This window comes from Macaca fascicularis, chromosome 3, assembly GCF_037993035.2.
Source record: "Macaca fascicularis isolate 582-1 chromosome 3, T2T-MFA8v1.1".
NCBI lineage: Eukaryota > Metazoa > Chordata > Mammalia > Primates > Cercopithecidae > Macaca > Macaca fascicularis.
In genome coordinates this window covers 152953368-152974004 of record NC_088377.1, presented here as the reverse complement: position 1 = coordinate 152974004, position 20637 = coordinate 152953368, and the positions used below count along the sequence as shown (strand labels likewise).

At 36.0% G+C, this 20637-nt stretch overlaps 1 protein-coding gene across 12 annotated transcripts in view; it reads left to right on the top strand.

Annotated features, from left to right (window-relative positions):
* Positions 1–20637, top strand: part of IMMP2L (inner mitochondrial membrane peptidase subunit 2) — an 872645-nt gene that overhangs the window by 106006 nt on the left and 746002 nt on the right. Inside the window, exon 5 of one of the 12 annotated variants that reach the window (XM_045387478.3) lies at positions 4606–19035. The exons of the other annotated variants lie outside the window; for them this stretch is intronic. Coding sequence (XP_045243413.1) covers positions 4606–4615 — 10 coding nt within the window. The 3' untranslated portion in view covers positions 4616–19035. Of the gene's footprint in view, positions 1–4605; positions 19036–20637 lie in introns of those variants that run through there. 12 annotated transcript variants of the gene reach the window in all.

Below are 20637 nucleotides of genomic sequence, written 5' to 3'. Positions count from 1 at the left end.
TCTGTTGCCCAAGGATCATGGAATAATTTTGACTTTCCAGTCTTATTACTTAAGAAGTACATTTGTTAGGCTATCGTTGCCATAGATAATTATTCCTCTGAGGGATCTAGTCAAATTAAGTTCAAAACTTCCTGAAAAGGATTCACCATTCTAGATGCCATTAAGAACTGATTCATGGGATTCATGATTTGTGATTCATGGGAGGAGGTCAAAATACCAACATGAATAGCAGTTTGGAAGAAGTTGATTCTTTGAGGGTTTTAAGACTTCAGTGGAAGAAGTAACTGCACTAATAAAACAGTTTGAATTAGAAGTGGAGTCAGAAGATTTGATTGAATTGCTACAATCTTGGATAAATCTTGAACGGATGAGGAGTTGCTTTCTGTGGATCAGCAAAGAAAGTAGTTTCTTGAGATGAAATCTATGCCTGGTGAAGATGCTGTGAACAGGGTTGAAACAACAACAAAGGATTTGGAATATCCCATAAACTTAGGTGGTAAAGCAGTGAGAGGGTTTGAGAGGACTGACCCTAATTTTGAAAGAAGTTTTACTGTTAGTAAAATTCTATCAAGCAGCATTACATGCTGCGGAGAAATCTTTCATGAAGGGAAGAGTCAATTGATGCGGCAAGCTTCATTGTTGTCTTATTTTAAGAAATTACCACAGCTACCTCACTCTTCAGCAACCACCACCTGATCCGTCAGCAGCCATCAACATTGAGGCAAGACACTTCCATAGCTAAAAGACTACAACTTGCCAAAAGCTCAGATGATCATTAGCATTTTTTTTTTAGCAATGAAGTATTTTAAAAATAAAGTATGTCCTTTTTTTTTTTGCCATAATGCAGTTGCACACCTAATAGATTACAGTTTAGTGTAAATGTAACTTTTATATACACTGTGAAACCAAAAAATTTGTATGACTCACTTTATTGAGGTGATCTGGAACTGAACCCATGGTATCTCCACTGGTGTACGTACCTCTGAGGTCTTTCCTTGATGTAATGTGTGAATACCAGTTTCCCCTGCCTAGAGCTTCAGGACTAGAAGTGCAGCTTTGAGAAGGTATGAGAGCACTGGACGGGGAGATGGAGTCCTTGAGACTGGGCCACTAGAGTTGTGGAGTAGAGGTTGGAAGGGAAGATTGGAAAGAGCCATTTCTGAAAAGCAGAGATGAAGGGATTAGCCATGAAGTAGATGAATGAAATAGCGAAGCAAGGATGTAAACTTCAGGGAGAAGCATTTCCAGAGGAGAGCTAGATGCTGGGGTATAAGACAGAATGATTTGTAGTAGTCTGTGCCTGGTGTAGTTAAGGATGGGCTGATTTAGGCCGGGCGCGGTGGCTCAAGCCTGTAATCCCAGCACTTTGGGAGGCCGAGGCGGGTGGATCACGAGGTCAGGAGTTCGAGACCATCCTGGCTAACATGGTGAAACCCCGTCTCTACTAAAAATACAAAAAAACTAGCCGGGCGTGGTGGCGGGTGCCTGTAGTCCCAGCTACTCGGGAGGCTGAGGCGGGAGAATGGCGTGAACCCGGGAGGTGGAGCTTGCAGTGAGCCGAGATCGCGCCACTGCACTCCAGCTTGGGCGACACAGCGCGACTCCGTCTCAAAAAAAAAAAAAAAAAAAAAAAGGATGGGCTTGATTTCACAACGTGTCCACATCTTTTGTTGCCAAGTAATGTTGTCATTTACGTGCAAAGTTCCTCTGAGGCAAGAAGTGTTTCCTAGTCATTTTTTATCCTATTAGTGTCTAGCACATAGTAGACAAATAAAACTTTGTTGAATTTTAGTTCATATTTGTGAAGACCTGTATGTTTAAATTCAAGATACATGACAAATGGAGATTGGAAGTTGTAATTTTTTTTTTTAAGAGAGTGTGTTAGGGGTGCAGAATGAGAGGGCTATGTTTAGTAACTGATAGTCTTACTGGTCAACATCTATCTTCTGGGAAGAAGCATGACTAATCCTATACATTCCTTTCACATTGGCTTTCTCTGCTTTCTTTTGCCTATCAGCTTTGTCCAGATTGTAAACAATAACCTAGAAGAGAAAGGTTTTATATTTCATTATCATTTCTTCTAACAACGCAGCTTTGTGTGAATAAGACAATATAAAGTAGATTGTTTACTTTCAATTAAATTTCCCAGGAAAGAGTTCTAGCATTTAATTTTGATTAAAAGTGAATTTTGTTCTCTAGAGGATTGTCAGAAGTCATTATAAAAAGAGCTATGTTTGGAAACAGTGGGTGTGGGACTCCTGAATATAATAGTAATTTAAACTCAGAGGTTTTTCATAAAAATCCTTTTTTTTTTTTATAAAAAAGAGATGACAGTTTATAAAGAAATGTAGTTCTATAATTTTAGATGTTTAAGAACATAAAAATGGATTATATTAACGATATATAGATTTACAGTATTCCTTGAGACTGTCAGCATGCTATTTTAAAAATAAGTGACATGTGTCTTATAGTAAACAATTTAGTATTTCTGGTTGAAAAATACTTTAAAAATGTACTGCTATTATAACTCATTCATATTGGCCTTTAATAGGTAACTCCATTGGATTGGTTTCTGCCTCAGAAATATTTTGCTGTTATAGATTTCATGGAATAGCAAAGAACAAATAATGTGTACATGCTTGTGTAACATAATGTTAAAGAAGATTTAGGAATTGAAAATGTTGAGAAACAGCTTTTCCTGGCATGCATACCTAGAGAGGGTTTGCATCACCACAAGGGACACAGAATTGTTATGATCTCTGGCTTTTTATTACATGTCTGATAATTATTTGTTCACAGCCAGACCTACCATATTCAGTTCTGCAGGTTGTGCACTGCATAACTGTAATGATATTGTGTAAAACCTACACATTTGTATGTAGTGACTCTGGGTTTTGAACAAGATAAAGCAATTTCTTTACTTAAGGAGTTTACATTCCAGCGGGCCAGACAGATAATAAATAAGATAGGAATATATCAGGTAAAAATAAATACCATACAGTTAATTAAAACATTGTAAGGTGATAGTGGCCAGATTAGGTGGTCAGGAAGAAACAGTAAAATTAAAAGAAGTGGTAATTTAAGAAATAAAATATTTGGTAAATGGTATAATTAAAATTATATATATTTCTAGACATTATCATTTTTGTATTTTGTTGCTAAAGATAGTCTGATACAGTTGTTTGTTTTCACTTTGGGTTTTTAAAAACTGTGATAACAGTGGGATGTATTTATTTTTTTTGAGATGGAGTTTTGCTCTTGTTGCTCAGGCTGGAGTGCAATGGTGTGATCTCGGCTCACTGCAACCTCCGTCTCCCTGGTTCAAGCGATTCTCCTGCCTGAGCCTCCCGAGTAGCTGGGATTACAGGCATGTGGCACCTCGCCTGGTTAATTTTGTATTTTTAGTAGAGACGAGTTTTTTCCATGTTGGTCAGGCTGGTCTCGAACTCACGACCTCAAGTGATCCACCCGCCTTGGCCTCTCAAAGTGCTGGGATTACAGGCATGAGCCACTGTGTCTGGCGGTGGATGTATTTTTTTAAGGATATATTTTGACTGATTTTCATAAAAAAAAGAGTAAGTGCGTTATACAGTTTGGATGTTTGTCTGCTCCAAATCTCATGTTGAAATATAATCCCCAACGATGAAGGTAAGGGAGGTGTTTGGGTCATGGGGGCAGATCCATAATGAAAAGCTTATTGCCTTCCTCATGATAAGGAGTGAGTTCTTGCTCTAAGTTCATGCAAAATCTGTTTAAAAGAGTGTGGCACCTCTCCAGTCTTGCTTGCTCTCTTGCCATAGCTGCATGCCCTTTACCTTCTGCCATGACTGGAAACTTCCTCAGGCCCTCACCAGGAGCAGATACTGGCACTCTGCTTCTTGTACAGCCTGTAGAACTGTAAGCCAAAATAAACCTCTTTTATTTATAGATTACCCAGTCTTAGGTATTGCTTTATAGCAGTGCAAACAGATTAACACAGTGCAGTTTTGTCTAATGACCTAATGTTAGATTCTTTGAGTTTAACTTAGTGACAGTATTACAAGTATAACAAAATATTTAGGGCTTAAAAACTTTTGAGTTACTTTATTTTGATTTTTTACACAATGAGAAAAAATGTTTGAAAAGTATTCATATGTGTGTGGGGTGTGTGTGTGTGTGTAAGAAGAAAAGACTTGGAAGACAAGTCCGAGCTGTCTTACTTAAGAATACGTTTGTATGTAAGTTTTCTAGTTTGTGAAATATTATGATGAGAAATTTTGTTTTCGTGTTTGTACATTGTTTGGTTATAAGTGTACCTTTTTAGAGTGTAGTGTATTTCCTTCCAGCCTAATGTAATTTTTTTTTTGAAACAAAGCTTTTCCATGTTGCCTGTTGGTTTTTATGTTTAATATCCTAATGGATCTTAAATAGAAGGTCAAGTGGATATGACATAATTTATGTAATTAGTCCTTTATTTTAATAATGTTTGCTTTTTCTGGAGTTTTACTGGACAGGTCCTCCTGTCCATCTTGCTGCCACTGAACTGCCCAGAATGTATGTTCCCTTAATAAACTCTGTTGTCTCTTTCACTAATTCTGGGTTTCTTCTTTGGCCTCTCAAACATAGTGCCATCTAATTGAAGTCCACAGAGGTTTGGCAGGACAACTGGTATGCATGGCAAGAAGTTGAAGAAAATTCCGTGAGTGCCAAGATGATGGGATTGGGAGAGAGGAAGTGTGCGGAGGAAATTCTAGGCTGACTGTCTGCATCTATAGGGGGTCTGATAGCTGCTATCCTTGGTGAATGGGGCCCACTGCAGCAGTATAGGGATGCCCCCAAAACACTGAAGGGTCTGGAAGAACTGTTGCCAGGGGTGGATCTAACTAAATGAAAGTGAGATGCCCAAGCTGTGGCAGCTGTGAGTGGCTGGCTGCTTCTATAATTTGTAGCTTATAGTTTTTTTTTTTCTGTATTTTGGAATATCAAAATAGATTGTCCAATTGTGAATTTCTTTAAAAATATATTTAGTGGGGACAAATGCAGATTTCTTACATGTGTATATTACACAGTGGTGTAGTCTTGGCTCTTAGTGTGCCCATCACCTGAATAGTGAATATTGCACCCAATAGGTAATTTTTAAACCCTTACCCACCTCCCACCCTCCCACCTTTTGGAGTTTCCAGTGTCCATTGTTCCACTCAGTGTGTCCATGTGTAGTCATTGTGTAGCCTCTACTTATAAGTGAGAATATGCAGTATTTGACTTTGTGAGTTATTTTAATAAGGTAATGACCTCCAGTTCTATCCATGTTGCTGCCAAGGACATTATTTCATTATTTTTTTGACGCATAGTATTCTAAGTTGTATATATACCACATTTTCTTCATGAAATCCTCTGTTGATGGACATTCAGGTTGATTCCATACCTTTGCTATTGTTACTAGTGCAGAGATAAACATACAATTTCAAGCATCTTTTTAATATGATGATTTCTTCCCTTTGGATAGATACCCAGAAGTGTGATCAGTAGATCTAATGGTGGTTCCACTTTTAATTCTTTGAAAAATCTCCATACAGTTTTCTATAGAACTTGTACTAATTTACATTTTTACCAATAGTTTATAAGTGTTCACTTATCTGCATCCTTGCCAACATCTATTGTTTTTAGTCCTTTTAATAGTAGCCATTCTGACTGGTGTAAGATGGTATGAGAAATATATGATTGTGCTTCTAATTTGAATTTCTCTGATGAATAGTGATGATGAGCATTTTTTCACCTTGTGTCATGATTGGCTGCTTGTTGGCTGCTTGTGTGTCTTCTTTTGAAAAATGGCTGTTTGGCCAGGCACAGTGACTCATGCCTGTAATCCCAGCACTTTGGGAGGCCAAGTCAGGTGCATCACCAGAGGTCAGGAGTTCGAGACCAGCCTGGACAACATGGTGAAACCCTGTCTCTACTAAAAATACAAAAATTTGCTGGGCATGTTGGAAGGCGCCTGTAATCCCAGCTGTAATCCTAGATGGGAGGCTTAGGCAGGAGAATCTCTTGAATCCAGGAGGTGGAGGTTGCAGTGAGCCAAGATTGTACCACTGCACTCCATCCTGGGCAACAGAGTGATACTCTGTCTCAAAAACACCACCACCACTACCACCAAAAAACAAAACAAAACAAAACAAAACAAACAAAAACAAAAAAATGAAAAATGACTGTTCATGTCCTTTGCCCACTTTTTAATGGTTTTTTTTTTTTTTTCCTGTGGAAAACAATCTGTAGTTTGTCTATTTACTCTGCTGATTATGTTTCTTTCTTTTGCTGTGCAGAAGCTTCTTACTATAATGAATTCCCATTTGTCTATTTTTGTTTTTGTTGCATTGGCTTTTGAGGACTTGGTCATAAAGTCATTGCCTAATCCAAAGACCAGAAAATAAGACTTTGTGACAGGTATGGGTCAACTTTCATTCTTCTGCATATGGCTAGGCTATTCAGTTTTCCCAGCACTATATATTAAATAGGATAGAAATTTTTCAGTGTATATTTTTGTTGACTTTGTTGACGATCAGTTGGTTGTCTGTATGTGGCATTGTTTCTGGATTCTCTATTCCATAACATAGACCTGTCTGTTTTTATACCTGTACCATGCTGTTTTGGTTCCTATAGCCTTGTAGTATAATTTGAAGTCAGGTAATGTGATGCCTCCAACATTGTTCTTTCTGCTTGGGATTGCTATGGCTATTTGGCATCTTTTTTGGTTCCATATTAATTTTAGGATTGTTTTCTCTAATTCTGTGAAAAATGATGTTAGTAATTTAATAGGGATTGTGTTGAAATTGTAGATTGCTCCATGCAGTATGGTCATTTTTAACAATATTATTTCTTCCATTCCATGACTATGGGATTTTTATAAATTTGGTTGTGTCATCTGCACTTTCTTTCATCAGTATTTTGTAGTTCTTCTTAAAGAGATGATATGGTTTGGTCCTGTGTCCCCACCCAAATCTCACCTTGAATTATAATATCCGCACGTTTCAAGGGCAAGGCCAGGTAGAGTTAATTGAATCATGGGGTCTGATATGGTTTGGCTCGGTGTCACCACCCAAATCTCATCTTGAATTGTACTCCCATAATTCCCATGTGTTGTAGGAGGGATCTGGTGGGAGATAATTGAATCATGTGGGCAGTTTCCCTTGTGATTAAATTCTCATGATAGTGAATAACTCTCACAGGATCTGATGGTTTGATAAGGGGTTTCTGCTTTTGTGTCTTCCTCATCATTTCTCTCCTTGCCTGCTGCCATCCGTGTAACATGGGACTTGTTCCTCCTTGCCTTCCACCATGATTGTGAAGCTTCCCCAGCCACGTGGCACTGTAAGGCCAATTAAATCTCTTTCTTTTGTAAATTGCCCAGTCTAGGGTATGTCTTTATCAGCAGTGTGAAAATGGACTAATACTGGGGTGGTTTCCCCCATGCTTTTCTCGTGATAGTGAGTGAGTTCTCACGAGACAAGCATTTGACATTTCCCCTTCTGGCACTAATTCTCTCTGCCATGTGAAAAGGTGCCATCATCAAGATTGTAAGTTTCCTGAGGCCTCCCAGGACATGCAGAACTGTGAGTCAATCGAACCTCTTTTCTTTATAAATTACCCAGTGTCAGGTTTCTTCATAGCAGCATGAGAATTGACTAATACAAGAGATATTTCACCTTCTTTGTTAAATATATTCCCAGGTGTTTTTTTTTTTTTTTGTAGCTGTTGTAAGTGGAATTGCCTTCTTGATTTGGTTCTTGGCTAGGTCATTATTGGTGTATAGAAATGCTACTGATTTCTGTATATTAATTTTGTATTCTGAAACATTACTGAATTCATTTATCAAATCTAAGAGTTTTTTGGTGGGATCGTTAGGGTTCTCTAGATATAAGATCTTATCAGTGAAGAGGGATAATTTGATTTTCCAATTTGGATGCCTTTCAATATTTTCTCTTGCCTGATTGCTCTGGTGAGAACTTCCAGTATGATGTTGAATAAGAGTGGTGAAAGTGGGAATTCTTGTCCTTCTCCAGTTCTCAGAGGGAATGCTTTCAACTTTTCCATATTAAGTAAAATGTTGGCTGTGGGTTTGTCATATATGGCCTTTATTATGTTGAAGTATGTGCCTTCTATACATAGTTTGTTCAGAATTTTTATCATGAAGGCATGCTGAATTTTACTGAAGGCATTTTCTGCGTCTGTTGAGATGATCATATGGGTTTTGTCCTTAATTCTGTTTATGCAATGTATCACATTTATTACTTTGTATCTTTTGAACCACCCTTGCTTCCCTAGGGTAAATCCCACCTGATCATGGTGTTCCAGCTAATCTCGCTTTGCTGACACCATTTATTTAAGGAAAACTCTCTCTAACTGTGTCATTCCTCTACTCTCACACCACAACAATCATCAACATAGATGACTGTTGTGACCATATGTGTGGGTTTTTTTTTCCCCACACTCCAAACAGCAGACACCAGCTGGGTATCCTCTAATTCTATTCTCACATTACCTAACTGGAGATAGTGTCAGATTCCACAGGTTTAGGGCTTAGTTCCCAAGACTGCACCTTTCCCTGTTCCCCCTCTACCAGTCTCAAGTGTAGGCCTCTGGAACTTCTGATGGACTGGCTTCAAGTTACAGTTCCCATGACCCCCTCTTTGGGTTCAATTAATTTGCTGGAGTGGTTTACCAAATATGAATTTCTGAATACTAACTTTTTGTTGTCCAAAGAATACAATTTTTTTTTTAATCTGCTGAAAGTTTGGAAAAAGTATAAATATCTTAAAATAGAAATTAGGAAAGGTTTGACTTCATTGTTATTCCAATTATTAGACATTCAACAAAGGTCTCAACTGGAAACAACGATGATGACAACAATGAAAGCCATTACTTCTGAAAGAGAAATTATACTTCTATGACTTTTTTATAAAGTTTAGAATTAGAGCTTTTGGTAGAGTTTTAGGCCGCTTGAACTGTAGGAAATTGTTTCTTTCTTTTGTGATCATCAGTTATTTCTACCACATTTTTGTGGACCTAACCACCCTCTTTTTTTTGTTTTAATATGCATTATGGACCTACCCACCCAAATATTAGACTTAAAAAATTATATAATTGAAAATAAAGTTGGCTGGAAAAAACCTGTGTGATCTTGCATTCTGCACATGCATTTTTTTTGGCTACCTATATTGGGCTGGTGTTAGGGTACTATGATCCTTGCTTGTAGAGTTTATAGATTAATAAAAGGAATGAGTAGAATACTTTATTATATATGAGAAAAATGAGACCAAGCAAAGTGACTTGCTCATGAGTATACAACAGTTTCTCTTTACGCTGACTAGTGAAATCTTGAGAAAGTCCAAAGTTCATTAATGATGGATATTGTTGTACCATAGGTTGCGTTTCCTCTCTAGGTTTATCTGGATTTTGTTATCTAACAAAAGACCTATAAATCCTGGCCATATGCCATGGAGGTACTGCAAGTATGATACCTATTACTGAGATGGAGACCTTTTGTGGTCAAGATAAAAAAGGGCACAGTGTATTTAATTTTTTTTTTTTTTGAGACAGAGTCTTACTCTTTTGCCCAAGCTGGAGTGCAGTGGCGCAATATTGGCTCACTGCAATCTCTGTCTCCTAGTTTCAAGCGATTCTCGTGCCTCAGCCTCCCGAGTAGCTGGCCCTATAGGCGCTCACCACCATGTCTGACTAATTTTTGTATTTTTAGTAGAGATGGGGTTTTCCTATGTTGTCCAGGCTGGTCTCGAACTGCTGACCTCAGGTGATCCACTTCCCTTGGCCTTCCAAAGTTATGGGATTGCAGATGTGAGCCACCATGTCCAGCCTGTATTTAACTTTAATAGTATCTTTTGTCTATTTACCTCCCTGGGTAAATGAGAAAACAATAAAAATATTCACGAACTGGAATAGGTTTTTATTTTGTGCACCCAGCATCCAGGACAGTATTTAGGTATAGTACTTAGATCTCCTAAAAAGACTTACTTTTGAAAAGATTAATAGTTTAAAATAGTTACCACACCACTTTTCTAAGTGATTACTTTTATTTGCCCTGCTTAAGTAAGGATTTTGGTTTGAGGATGGAGAGTCTGATAAATCAAGGAAGTACAACAATTTTATTTATAATTATTTATCTCTTTTTAGGCTAAGAGGATTATATATTCTCGGAACTATAGATCTATTTTAAATTCAAATTTTGAAAAGAAGTTAAAGAAGGCTAAAAGGCATACTTGATGACATTTTTAGTTTTTCCTAAAAATGTATAAATTTATATGCTTTTATTTTTTCTACCAGGAAGGAAAAGAATAATAATATTCTGTTATTTTTAGATTCCATAGCTGTAGTTGTCAGACATATTTCAGTTAGGTTATTCAGGAGGCATATTGTAGAAATTGTCAAAAAATTCAAACATTTCTTTACTTTGTTATTAATTTTCAATATTCTTACCTTATGTATTCTCTAATTTTGCCCTTTTCCCAATTTTAATATTATAATAAGAATTTCAAATAGGACTTTGTAATTTATGAGTTAAAACCAGATGGATGAGAGGATGAGTACCTTAAGAATAGAATGCATTTCCTTGTGTTTGTTTTGTATACACATGGCAATAGCCACTGAAAGGGAACTAAACTACATTATGATCATTCTTGCTCAGAAACTCATGTCCAGCTGGCTAATTTTAGAGCCAAGACCCTATATAATACTGTGTTGCCCCTTTCCAGCTCTAATTTTGATTTCGGGGTCTGCATTTTTGAAAGTACAGGCCAATATGTCCAATAAACAAACTAGTGAAATTATTTTGCCCACATGATAAATGTTTGTAAAAATGTTCCCCAAAGGGATCTCTAGGAAGATATCATTTCTTCAACAAAAATCTTTTGCCTTTGAAAGGTGAAATTTAGTTGTGGGAGTCTCAATTTAAGAAACACAGGCTATTTTATCTGAGTTGGAGCTCAATTAGATGTGAATCTTTAAATTGTTTACTTAATTCTTCTGTGCTATTGCGAAAGGATGCTATTTCGTAAATGTGAAATCAGGAATTCTATGTTGATTTTTTTTAAAGCTAACTTTTAGTGCTTTTATTACATAGTGGACAGGTGTTATCCTGCTGTTGAATTCAGGAACCATTCTTAGCACCAGATGTGGGTACTGAAGCTTTCCTGGTCTATGTGTGGAAAGCTTGCTTGTTTAGGCTGCCAAGCCAGAGGAGGCATCATACTTTTCACTCAGGCCATTCCTCTTCTGCTGACAGATGAAAGACTGGCAAAGTAGAGTTTTTAAAAAGGGTAGGTTAATTGTTTCTGGAGATTAGAAGAAGGGGCCTTTTTTTGTGTCGATGCCTATAGGCATGCTTACCCCCTGCCCCAGCCCCCACATATATGTACCTATATCAACATGCATTTCCCTACATACGGTTCCCAGAGATTCATGAAGCTGCTCTTGAAGCTCATGAGCAACCCCCAGATTAATATACAAGCGTTACTTAATGAAAGAAGAAAAAAAGATTGCATGTTCTTTTATTTGATAGAAAGCACCATATTCATCCATTCATATGTCCTGAGCACCTGTTCATCCATCTACTCATGTATCTATCCATCCACCCACCTACCCATCCATCTACCCATCCAACCTTCATTCGTGTTTTATCTGATACTTTCTGTTTGTCAAAACTCTGTGTATTTTATTTTTATACTTTAAAAATTGAGTACTATACTGCTTTGTAAGTACTTATGGAGCTTTGTAAGTACTTACGGAAAATGAAAGAATGATTCATGACAACTATGAAGGTGTTCTAGTAGAGAGTGTGTACATATTTGTTTGTGGTTGTATAATAATGCAGTTTGAAGCATTAATAGGTTTGGAAAGGTGGCATAGATAGTTTTTTCAGCTTTGCTTTTCTTAGACTCATTTTATATTTCAGAAAGTCTTTTTGTGGACTTTTTGTACTGCTCTAGTTTTAAAATAAAGTGCATTGTCAGTAAAGCAGAGTTAGATTTTTTTTGGTGAAAATAAAATTGATAGACACTTGAACATTTCTTTAGAAAGTTACTCTATCAAAGAAAAGTTTAAAAGGTTTTTAAAAGATTTTACTCATTTTACCAAAAAAAGTTTCTCTTCTTTTGAATTGATTATTAATTTATTTCACATATGAGGCATCTTGTAAAGGTTTTATTTAGGGCAGTAAGGAATCATTTTAGTATTTTTAATCATTCAATTTTTATATAGAATTTTTTTCTAGTCCTTGTTACTTTAAAAAATTACTGTTGAAACCCCCTATTTCTCTTGACATTTTCAGTATTCATTTTTCTACTGCTTTAGTCTTTATCATCTGTATATGAAACAGAAAGTATCTTTTTTAGACATGGAAGACAGAGTGACTTATTTGGAAAATAAGATTCTAATTACTCTATCATTTTCTGTAAGGGTGAAATACAATATAAGGGAACAATAAAGAAAATCTCCTAGAATATTGCAAATTCTAAAAAAAGGAACATAAAGATTCAAATGCGCACAATCTGCTGACAGGACTGAGCCAATGAGGTGTACAGCATGAGTGTGTTGCTACATAGACTACACTTGTATCAGGAGCATATCATGAAAGATGAAAAAGTGAAAGTGGGTACTAATAGCACTCAGATTTCAAAATGAATATCATTAGTATTCCAGCAAAATTATATTCATAGCTATATCTTAAATCCAATGTGTTTCAAGGGAAGAAAATGTCAGTAATATGAACTTACCTAATAGAATCGAGCCTGAGGCTCTGTATTTGCTCTTATGACATTAAATATGTAACTATTTAAAAGTCTTCTGATATGTGGGGCTAGATTTATAATTTAATACTGTAGTAAATATTAAGAGTGCTTAATTTTTTGGCATAATGGAAACATAGCATGGAGATTAATATCTGATCAATAGTCAGGATCCTTTTGCAAGGTTGTTCCCAGATTCACACTGTTCTGGCACTCTGCATATAAATACTTTTCTGTTTAAGGTTTATTGAGTTGGATCACTTAATTGCATCTCAAAGTTATACCTTCGAATTCTCACTTTTTTCTATTTCAATATGGTAATATAGTTTTCTGTTAAATAGTGACAGTATTATTATTTGTACCAACAAATGAAATCAGGTTTTCTATTTATTTTTGTTCTAGAAGTCTCTTTTCTCTTGGATCTCTGAATGTTCTTCATTTTCTTTTATAATGCACTGTCCAGTCCCAAGAAGTACCCTAATATTAATACTACCTTTCTTAACTGATTTCAGTTATTAGAGCAAAACATTTCATTTGGCTTAGGGATCGTTTGATAGTACCTATAGAAAATAATTTGAAACAAATTACAAGGTATCTTGAGTCTGAACCTCTGGCCCAACTCAGTCGCTGGGAATATTTTTAGAGGATTATTTGAGGTGAAGGTCCACTGATACTTCTATCCTCAGCCACTAACAGATAAATGATAAAAGAATTCTAAGGTCTTTTCTAGTGAACTCCATAAAGAGTACCAGTCTTGAGTGATAAGTGAAGTAAGAAGTTTGGATCTGAATAAGGGAGCAAATGAAAAACTATCATGACATTAAAGTGGTCAGTAATGCAATGAGACTAAGAGTTAGGGCTTTGTAACCATACTCATAAAATAAGGTGAATTCTGTTTCACCTCAGTTCCTGTCCCAAATTTAAAAGCATGGTTGTACAATTGCATGAATAGGTATATGGGTAAATATTTTTTATTATTAATTACTACTATTTATTAAACAGCAAACACTGACTTTCATTATTTTAAAAAATCTCATATAATCTTCACATTAAGCACGTGAGATACACAGTGATATCCACATCTTGCAGATCATAAAGAAATAATATTGCAGTAAACACACATATGCCAGCATTTTGGTTAGGTTGTTTACAAAGGCAAACTACTCATCAAAGTAAATGTGACCAGCCACATGCCTTAAAAAGGGCAACATAACAAAGTCTCTAAATAGATTGTAGACAATTTGCACAATACTTTGATATTTGTCCTTTGTCACTTTTTGGGGGGCAGAGTTGCTATGTGAAAGATTTGCATTTTTATTTGCATCCTGGTCTAGGGAAAGCTTTCTAATCCCTGAGTATGCATTCTTGGGATTTCAAGACTTTAGAGAATTGTTTCCCAAAGTGAGTTCTGGGGAAAACTTGTTATTGCAAAAAACCTCTCAGTGGTAATACCATCAAATGTGAATGAACATACCTTTAATTATTATAAATGGAATACATGTTGCTGTGATTTAGTGGTGAATAAGCAAAACCTAAATTATATTGGTGATTGAAAAGATCACAGTATCTTCTAAAATCAGTATATAACATACAAAAAGGAGGGATTAATGTACATATATTTATTTTAAATTATTTTGACATATTTGAGAAGCAACTACCAGAAATATATAATTTACCTCTTTTAGCTGTAAAACAAAGTTTATGTATTATAAGGTTACCTACATGATATTCCATACCCTGGGATGAACTTTCTGCTCCCTGTACCCAATCTGGCAAAATTTTACTAACCTTCATGGTCCTGAAAATCCCTGCCTGTCGTGTTTTTATAGCAGTTAATGTATATCACATTGCATTACAATTCAGTTCTCTTTTTCTGTATCATTTAGAGACATCTGCTTCTTAGAGGACTTTGACAAGTATTTGTGGAATAAATGAAGGAGTAGATGAATAAATTATATGTTTAATTAATTTAGCAAGATTTTTATCCAGTCTTAACTATTTGGACCAGTTTTTCTGACTATTTGATCTAAGAATGATCCAGCAAGTGGGTAACTAAGATTATGGTTCAAAATGTTTGGGAACACTTGCTGATTCCTCTTTCTTTACTGAGTGAATTTGAAAATTAAAAGGATTTTGGAGAAATGACTTTTTAATTTGAAAATGTATTTTATTATGGAAATTTTCAAACATACGGAGAAGTCGAAAGGCATTTACAGTGAACATCAGTATACTCACCACTCACATCTTATCACTTTTCTATTATGTATCTATCTATATTTTAATCCCTCTATTCATCTATCAGTCCATCTTATTTATTTATGATGCATTTCAAAGTAAACTATAGGCACTTCCCCCTAAATACTTTCAACATGTGTATTGTTAACTAGAGTTCAAGAATAGTTTACAGGTTTTTTTTTGCTTTTGAGGTAAAATTTAAATACAATAGTGTGTATAAATCTTAAGTGAACATTTGCTAGTTTTAACATATGCCCATGTTGTGTTACCCTAATGTCTATCAAGATATAGAACATTAACATCATCCCAGAAAGTCCTCTTATGGTCCTTCTCAGTCACCTTCTGCTCCCACACCTTACAGGGAACCACATTTCTTACTTTTTCCCTTTTTCTATAGATTAGTTTTGCCAAAACATGATGTCTTTAAGGAATCAAAGTATGTAAATGTTTATGTTAAAAACAGAAAGCAATCCCTAAGTAAACATTTACATTGATTACATTTACATTTCAGTTGAAACTAACAACTGAAATGACAACTGGAAAACTACAGAGGGCAATTGATGAAGGAAACTTAAAATGACTTCATGTAATGACTAATGACCTGGATTTAGAGGAATGTCAGAAGTACACGTGGCTAGCGTTCCATTATGCCTTGTAATTGCTATAATGGCAGCAGACTGTGTAAACCTGAAAGTCACTTGACAGAGAATCTTGCCTGGTGGTCAGCAAATGTGATACAATTCTGTGACCCAAATCAGCACATATTTTACAAAGGTTGTAAAGTCAAAATATGGTGATTGTTTCAAATGTTTTGGTTTTGTGATAGAATTGCTTAATATTTGGCTTTTAGAATGATTATAAAATGTTGAAAATATAGTTTTAATTAATATACAATGAAGAGAAATATTTTGGAATGTATGAAATTACTCTGTGTTAAGAGTCTCCATATTAAAAATATAGTTTTAAATATCATGGTTATACATCATGCATAGATGATTATACAGATGTAATGAATCCCAGCTGTTATTCAGGTACCTTGTGATATATGCATCACCTAATATATTTAAATGCTGAGCTTTTGTCAGTAGAGAAAAAAGTCATCAGTAATATCTAAAAATTAACATGGCTTAGTCTGGGACACTGGCCCTTACAGTCTATTAATTACTTGTCGTCTCTGGCCTCTCTCTGTTATTCATACCACAGCCAAACACTGAGTACTAGCCGATGCGTTTTAAGAATCTACTGAAACCACCCGTCTATCTTCCTTCTCTCCCTCGTTCTCTTCTTCCTTCTCTCCTTTATTCCCGGCTCCTTGAACAGATATTTGTGGTGCGCCTGCGTTGTAACAATGTAAAATGGTGGAGATACTGTCATGAGTAGAAAGCACCTTACTGTAAATCAGGTTCTACAGATGCTGTTTACGTTTGTAAACATTAACTTCTAATGAATCAGAATTCACTTAAAAAATCATACATCCTAGAATTTGTGAATGGATTTTGTGAAAAACAGGGCATGTTGGTATACGTGATAAGATGGATTATTCAAAGTTGATCAAATGTCTATACTGTTTATTTCATTGCGTTCTCTCTACAACTGAAACAACTAGACTTGCTTTACCATTAACCATCTGCAACAACTATCATGCTCAGTGTAGCCATTAGTATAGTTAACTATCTTTTTATTTTAAAAAGTTTCACCTGCCAATTTTGTTGATCTTTGCAAAAAACCAGCTCCTGGATTCATTTATTTTTTGAAGGATTTTTTGTGTCTCTATCTCTTTTAGTTCTGCTCTGATCTTAGTTATATCTTGCCTTCTGCTAGCTTTTGAATTTATTTGCTCTTGCTTCTCTAGTTCTTTTAATTGTGATGTTAAGATGTCGATTTTAGATCTTTCCTGCTTTCTCTTGTGGGCATTTAGTGCTATAAATTTCCCTCTACACACTGCTTTAAATGTGTCCCAGAGATAGACCTCTAGCAAGATTAATAAAAGAAGAAAGAAGAATCAAATAGACACGATAAAAAATGATAAAGGGATATCACCACCGATCTCACAGAAATACAAACTACCATCAGAGAATACTATAAACACCTCTACGCAAATAAACTAGAAAATCTAGAAGAAATGGATAAATTCCTGGACACATACACTTTCCCAAGACTAAACCAGGAAGAAGTTGAATCTCTAAATAGACCAGTAACAGGCTCTGAAATTGAGGCAATAATTAGTAGCCTACCAACCAAAAAAAGTCCAGGACCAGATGGATTCACAGCCGAATTCTACCAGAGGTACAAAGGGGAGCTGGTACCATTCCTTCTGAAACTATTCCAATTGATAGAAAAAGAGGGAATCCTCTCTAACTCATTTATGAGGCCAGCATCGTACTGATACCAAAGCCTGGAAGAGACACAACAAAAAAAGAGAATTTTAGACCAATATCCCTGATGAACATCGATGCAAAAGTCCTCAGTAAAATACTGGCACACCGAATCCACAGCACATCAAAAAGCTTATCCACCACCATCAAGTTGGCTTCATCCCTGGGATGCAAGGCTGGTTCAACATAACGCAAATCAATAAACGTAATCCATGACATAAACAGAACCAATGACAAAAATCACATGATTATTTCAATAGATGCAGAAAGGGCCTTCGACAAAATTCAGCAGTCCTTCATGCTGAAAACTTTCAATAAACTAGGTGTTGATGGAACATATCTCAAAATAATAAGAGCTATTTATGACAAACTCACAGCCAATATCATACTGAATGGGCAAAAACTGGAAGCATTCTCTTTGAAAACCGGCACAAGACAAAGATGCCCTCTCTCACCACTCCTATTCAGCATAGTGTTGGAAGTTCTGGCCAGGGCAATCAGGCAAGAGAAAGAAATCAAGGGTATTCAATTAGGAAAAGAAGAAGTCAAATTTTCCAAGTTTGTAGATGACATGATTGTATATGTAGAAAAGCCTGTCATCTCAGCCCAAAATCTCCTTAAGCTGATAAGCAACTTCAGCAAAGTCTCAGGATACAAAATAGATATGCAAAAATCACAAGCGTTTCTATACACCATTAACAGACAAATAGAACCAAATCATGAATGAACTCCCATTCACAATTGCTACAAAGAGAGTAAAATACCTAGGAATCAAACTTCCACGGGATGTGAAGGACCTCTTCAAGAAGAACTACAAACCATTGCTCAACTAAATAAAAGAGGACACAAACAAATGCAAGAATATTCCATGCTCATGGATAGGAAGAATCAATATCGTGAAAATGAACATACTGCCCAAAGTAATTTATGGATTCATCGCCATCCCCATCAAGCTACCAGTGACTTTCTTTACAGAATTGGAAAAAGTACCTTCAAGTTCATATGGAACCAAAAAACAGCCCGCATTGCCAAGACACTCCTAAGCAAAGAGAACAAAGCTGGAGGCATCACCCTACCCGATTTCAAACTATACTACAATGCTACAGCAATTACAGTAGCATGGTACTGGTACCAAAACAGAGATATAGACCAATGGAACAGGACAGAGGCCTCAGAAATAACACCACACATCTACAATCAGCTGTTCTTTGACAAACCTGACAAAAACAAGAAATGGGGAAAGGATTCCCTATTTAATAAATGTTTCTGGGAAAACTGGCTAGCTATATGTAGAAAGTTGAAATTGGATCCCTTCCTTATCTCTTATACAAAAATTAATTCAAGGTGGATTAAAGACTTAAATATTAGACCTAAAACTATAAAAACCCTAGAGGAAAACCAAGGCAGTACCATTCAGGACATAGGCATGGACAAGGACTTCATGACTAAAACACCAAAAGCAATGGCAGCAAAATCCAAAATAGACAAATGGGATCTAATTAAACTAAAGAGCTTCCGCACAGCAAAAGAAACTACCATCAGAGTGAACAGGCAACCTACAGAATGGGAGAAAATTTTTGCAATCTACCCATCTGACAAAGGGCTAATACCCAGAATCTACAAAGAACTCAAACAAATTTACAAGAGAAAAACAACCCCATCAAAAAGTGGGCAAAGGATATGAACAGACACTTCTCAAAAGAAGATATCTATGCAGCCAACAGACACATGAAAAAATGCTCATCATCACTCGCCATCAGAGAAATGCAAATCAAACCCACAATGAGATACCATCTCATGCCAGTTAGAATGGCAATCATTAAAAAGTCAGGAAACAACAGATCCTGGAGAGAATGTGGAGAAATAGGAACACTTTTACACTGTTAGTGGGAGTGTAAATTAGTTCTACCATTGTGGAAGACAGTGTGTCGATTCCTCAAGGATCTAGAACTAGAATTACCATTTGACCCAGCGATCCTATTACTAGATATATATCTAAAGGACTATAAATCATGCTACTATAAAGGCACATGCACACGTATGTTTATTGAGGCCCTATTCACAATAGCAAAGACTTGGAACCAACCCACATGTCCATCAATGATAGACTGGATTGAGAAAATGTGGCACATATACACCATGGAATACTATGCAGCCATAAAAAAAGGATGAGTTCATGTCCTTTGCATGGACATGGATGAAGCTGGAAACCATCATTGTCAGCAAACTATCACAAGGACAGAAAACCAAACACTATATGTTCTCACTCATAGATGGGAATTGAACAATGAGATCACTTGGACACAGGGTGGAGAAAATCACACACGGGGGCCTATTGAGGGGTGGGTTCTAGGGGAGGGTTAGCGTTAGGAGAAATACCTAATGTAAATGGTGCAGCAAACCATGATGGCACATGCATTCCTATGTATCAGACCTGGACACGTTGGGCACATGTACCCTAGAACTTAAAGTATATATATATATATATATATATATATATATATATATATATATATATATATATAGTTTCCCCTGTACCTCTATTGTACAGATAGTTTTTTATTTGTTTCAAAACAACTATCCTTGGTCGGAGAAGTTTAGAATTTCTTTTGTGATCTCAATTTGTGTGGTAGTAAAGTGCTCACAAAGTCGCAAGTTTGAAAACTTGATTTCTTTTCTCCATTTTGTTGTGAGTTTGACTGACCAACTTAAGTATTTAATTTCCATTATTTATAATGAAGCACTTTTCAATTCAGGCTGAATCTCAGAAAAAAAAATACATATAAAAATGTAAATGTAATTACTTTAGAACAATTGAAACATTTTTATTGTGATAGCATATATATAACATATAATGTACCATTTTAACCATTTTTAAGTGTACAGTTCAATGACATTAAATACATTCTTATTGGGGTGCAGCCATCCTCACCATCCATTTCCAGAATGTTTTCATCTTCCCAAACTGAAACTCTTATCCATTAAGCAATAACTGTGTAACACTTCTCCACTACTTCCAGTGTCTGGTAACCACCTTACCATTTTCTGTGAATAGGACAGTATCTTTTGAGTAAGGGCAGTAAATTACCATTTTGCTCTGTTAACCCTGAAAATCTGAGACACATCTCAGTTAATTTAGAAAGTTTATTTTGCCAAGGCTGAGGACATGTGCCTGTGACATGGCCTCCAGAGGTCCTGACGACATGTGCCCAAGGTGGTCAGAACACAGTTTGGTTTTATGCATTTTAGGGAGA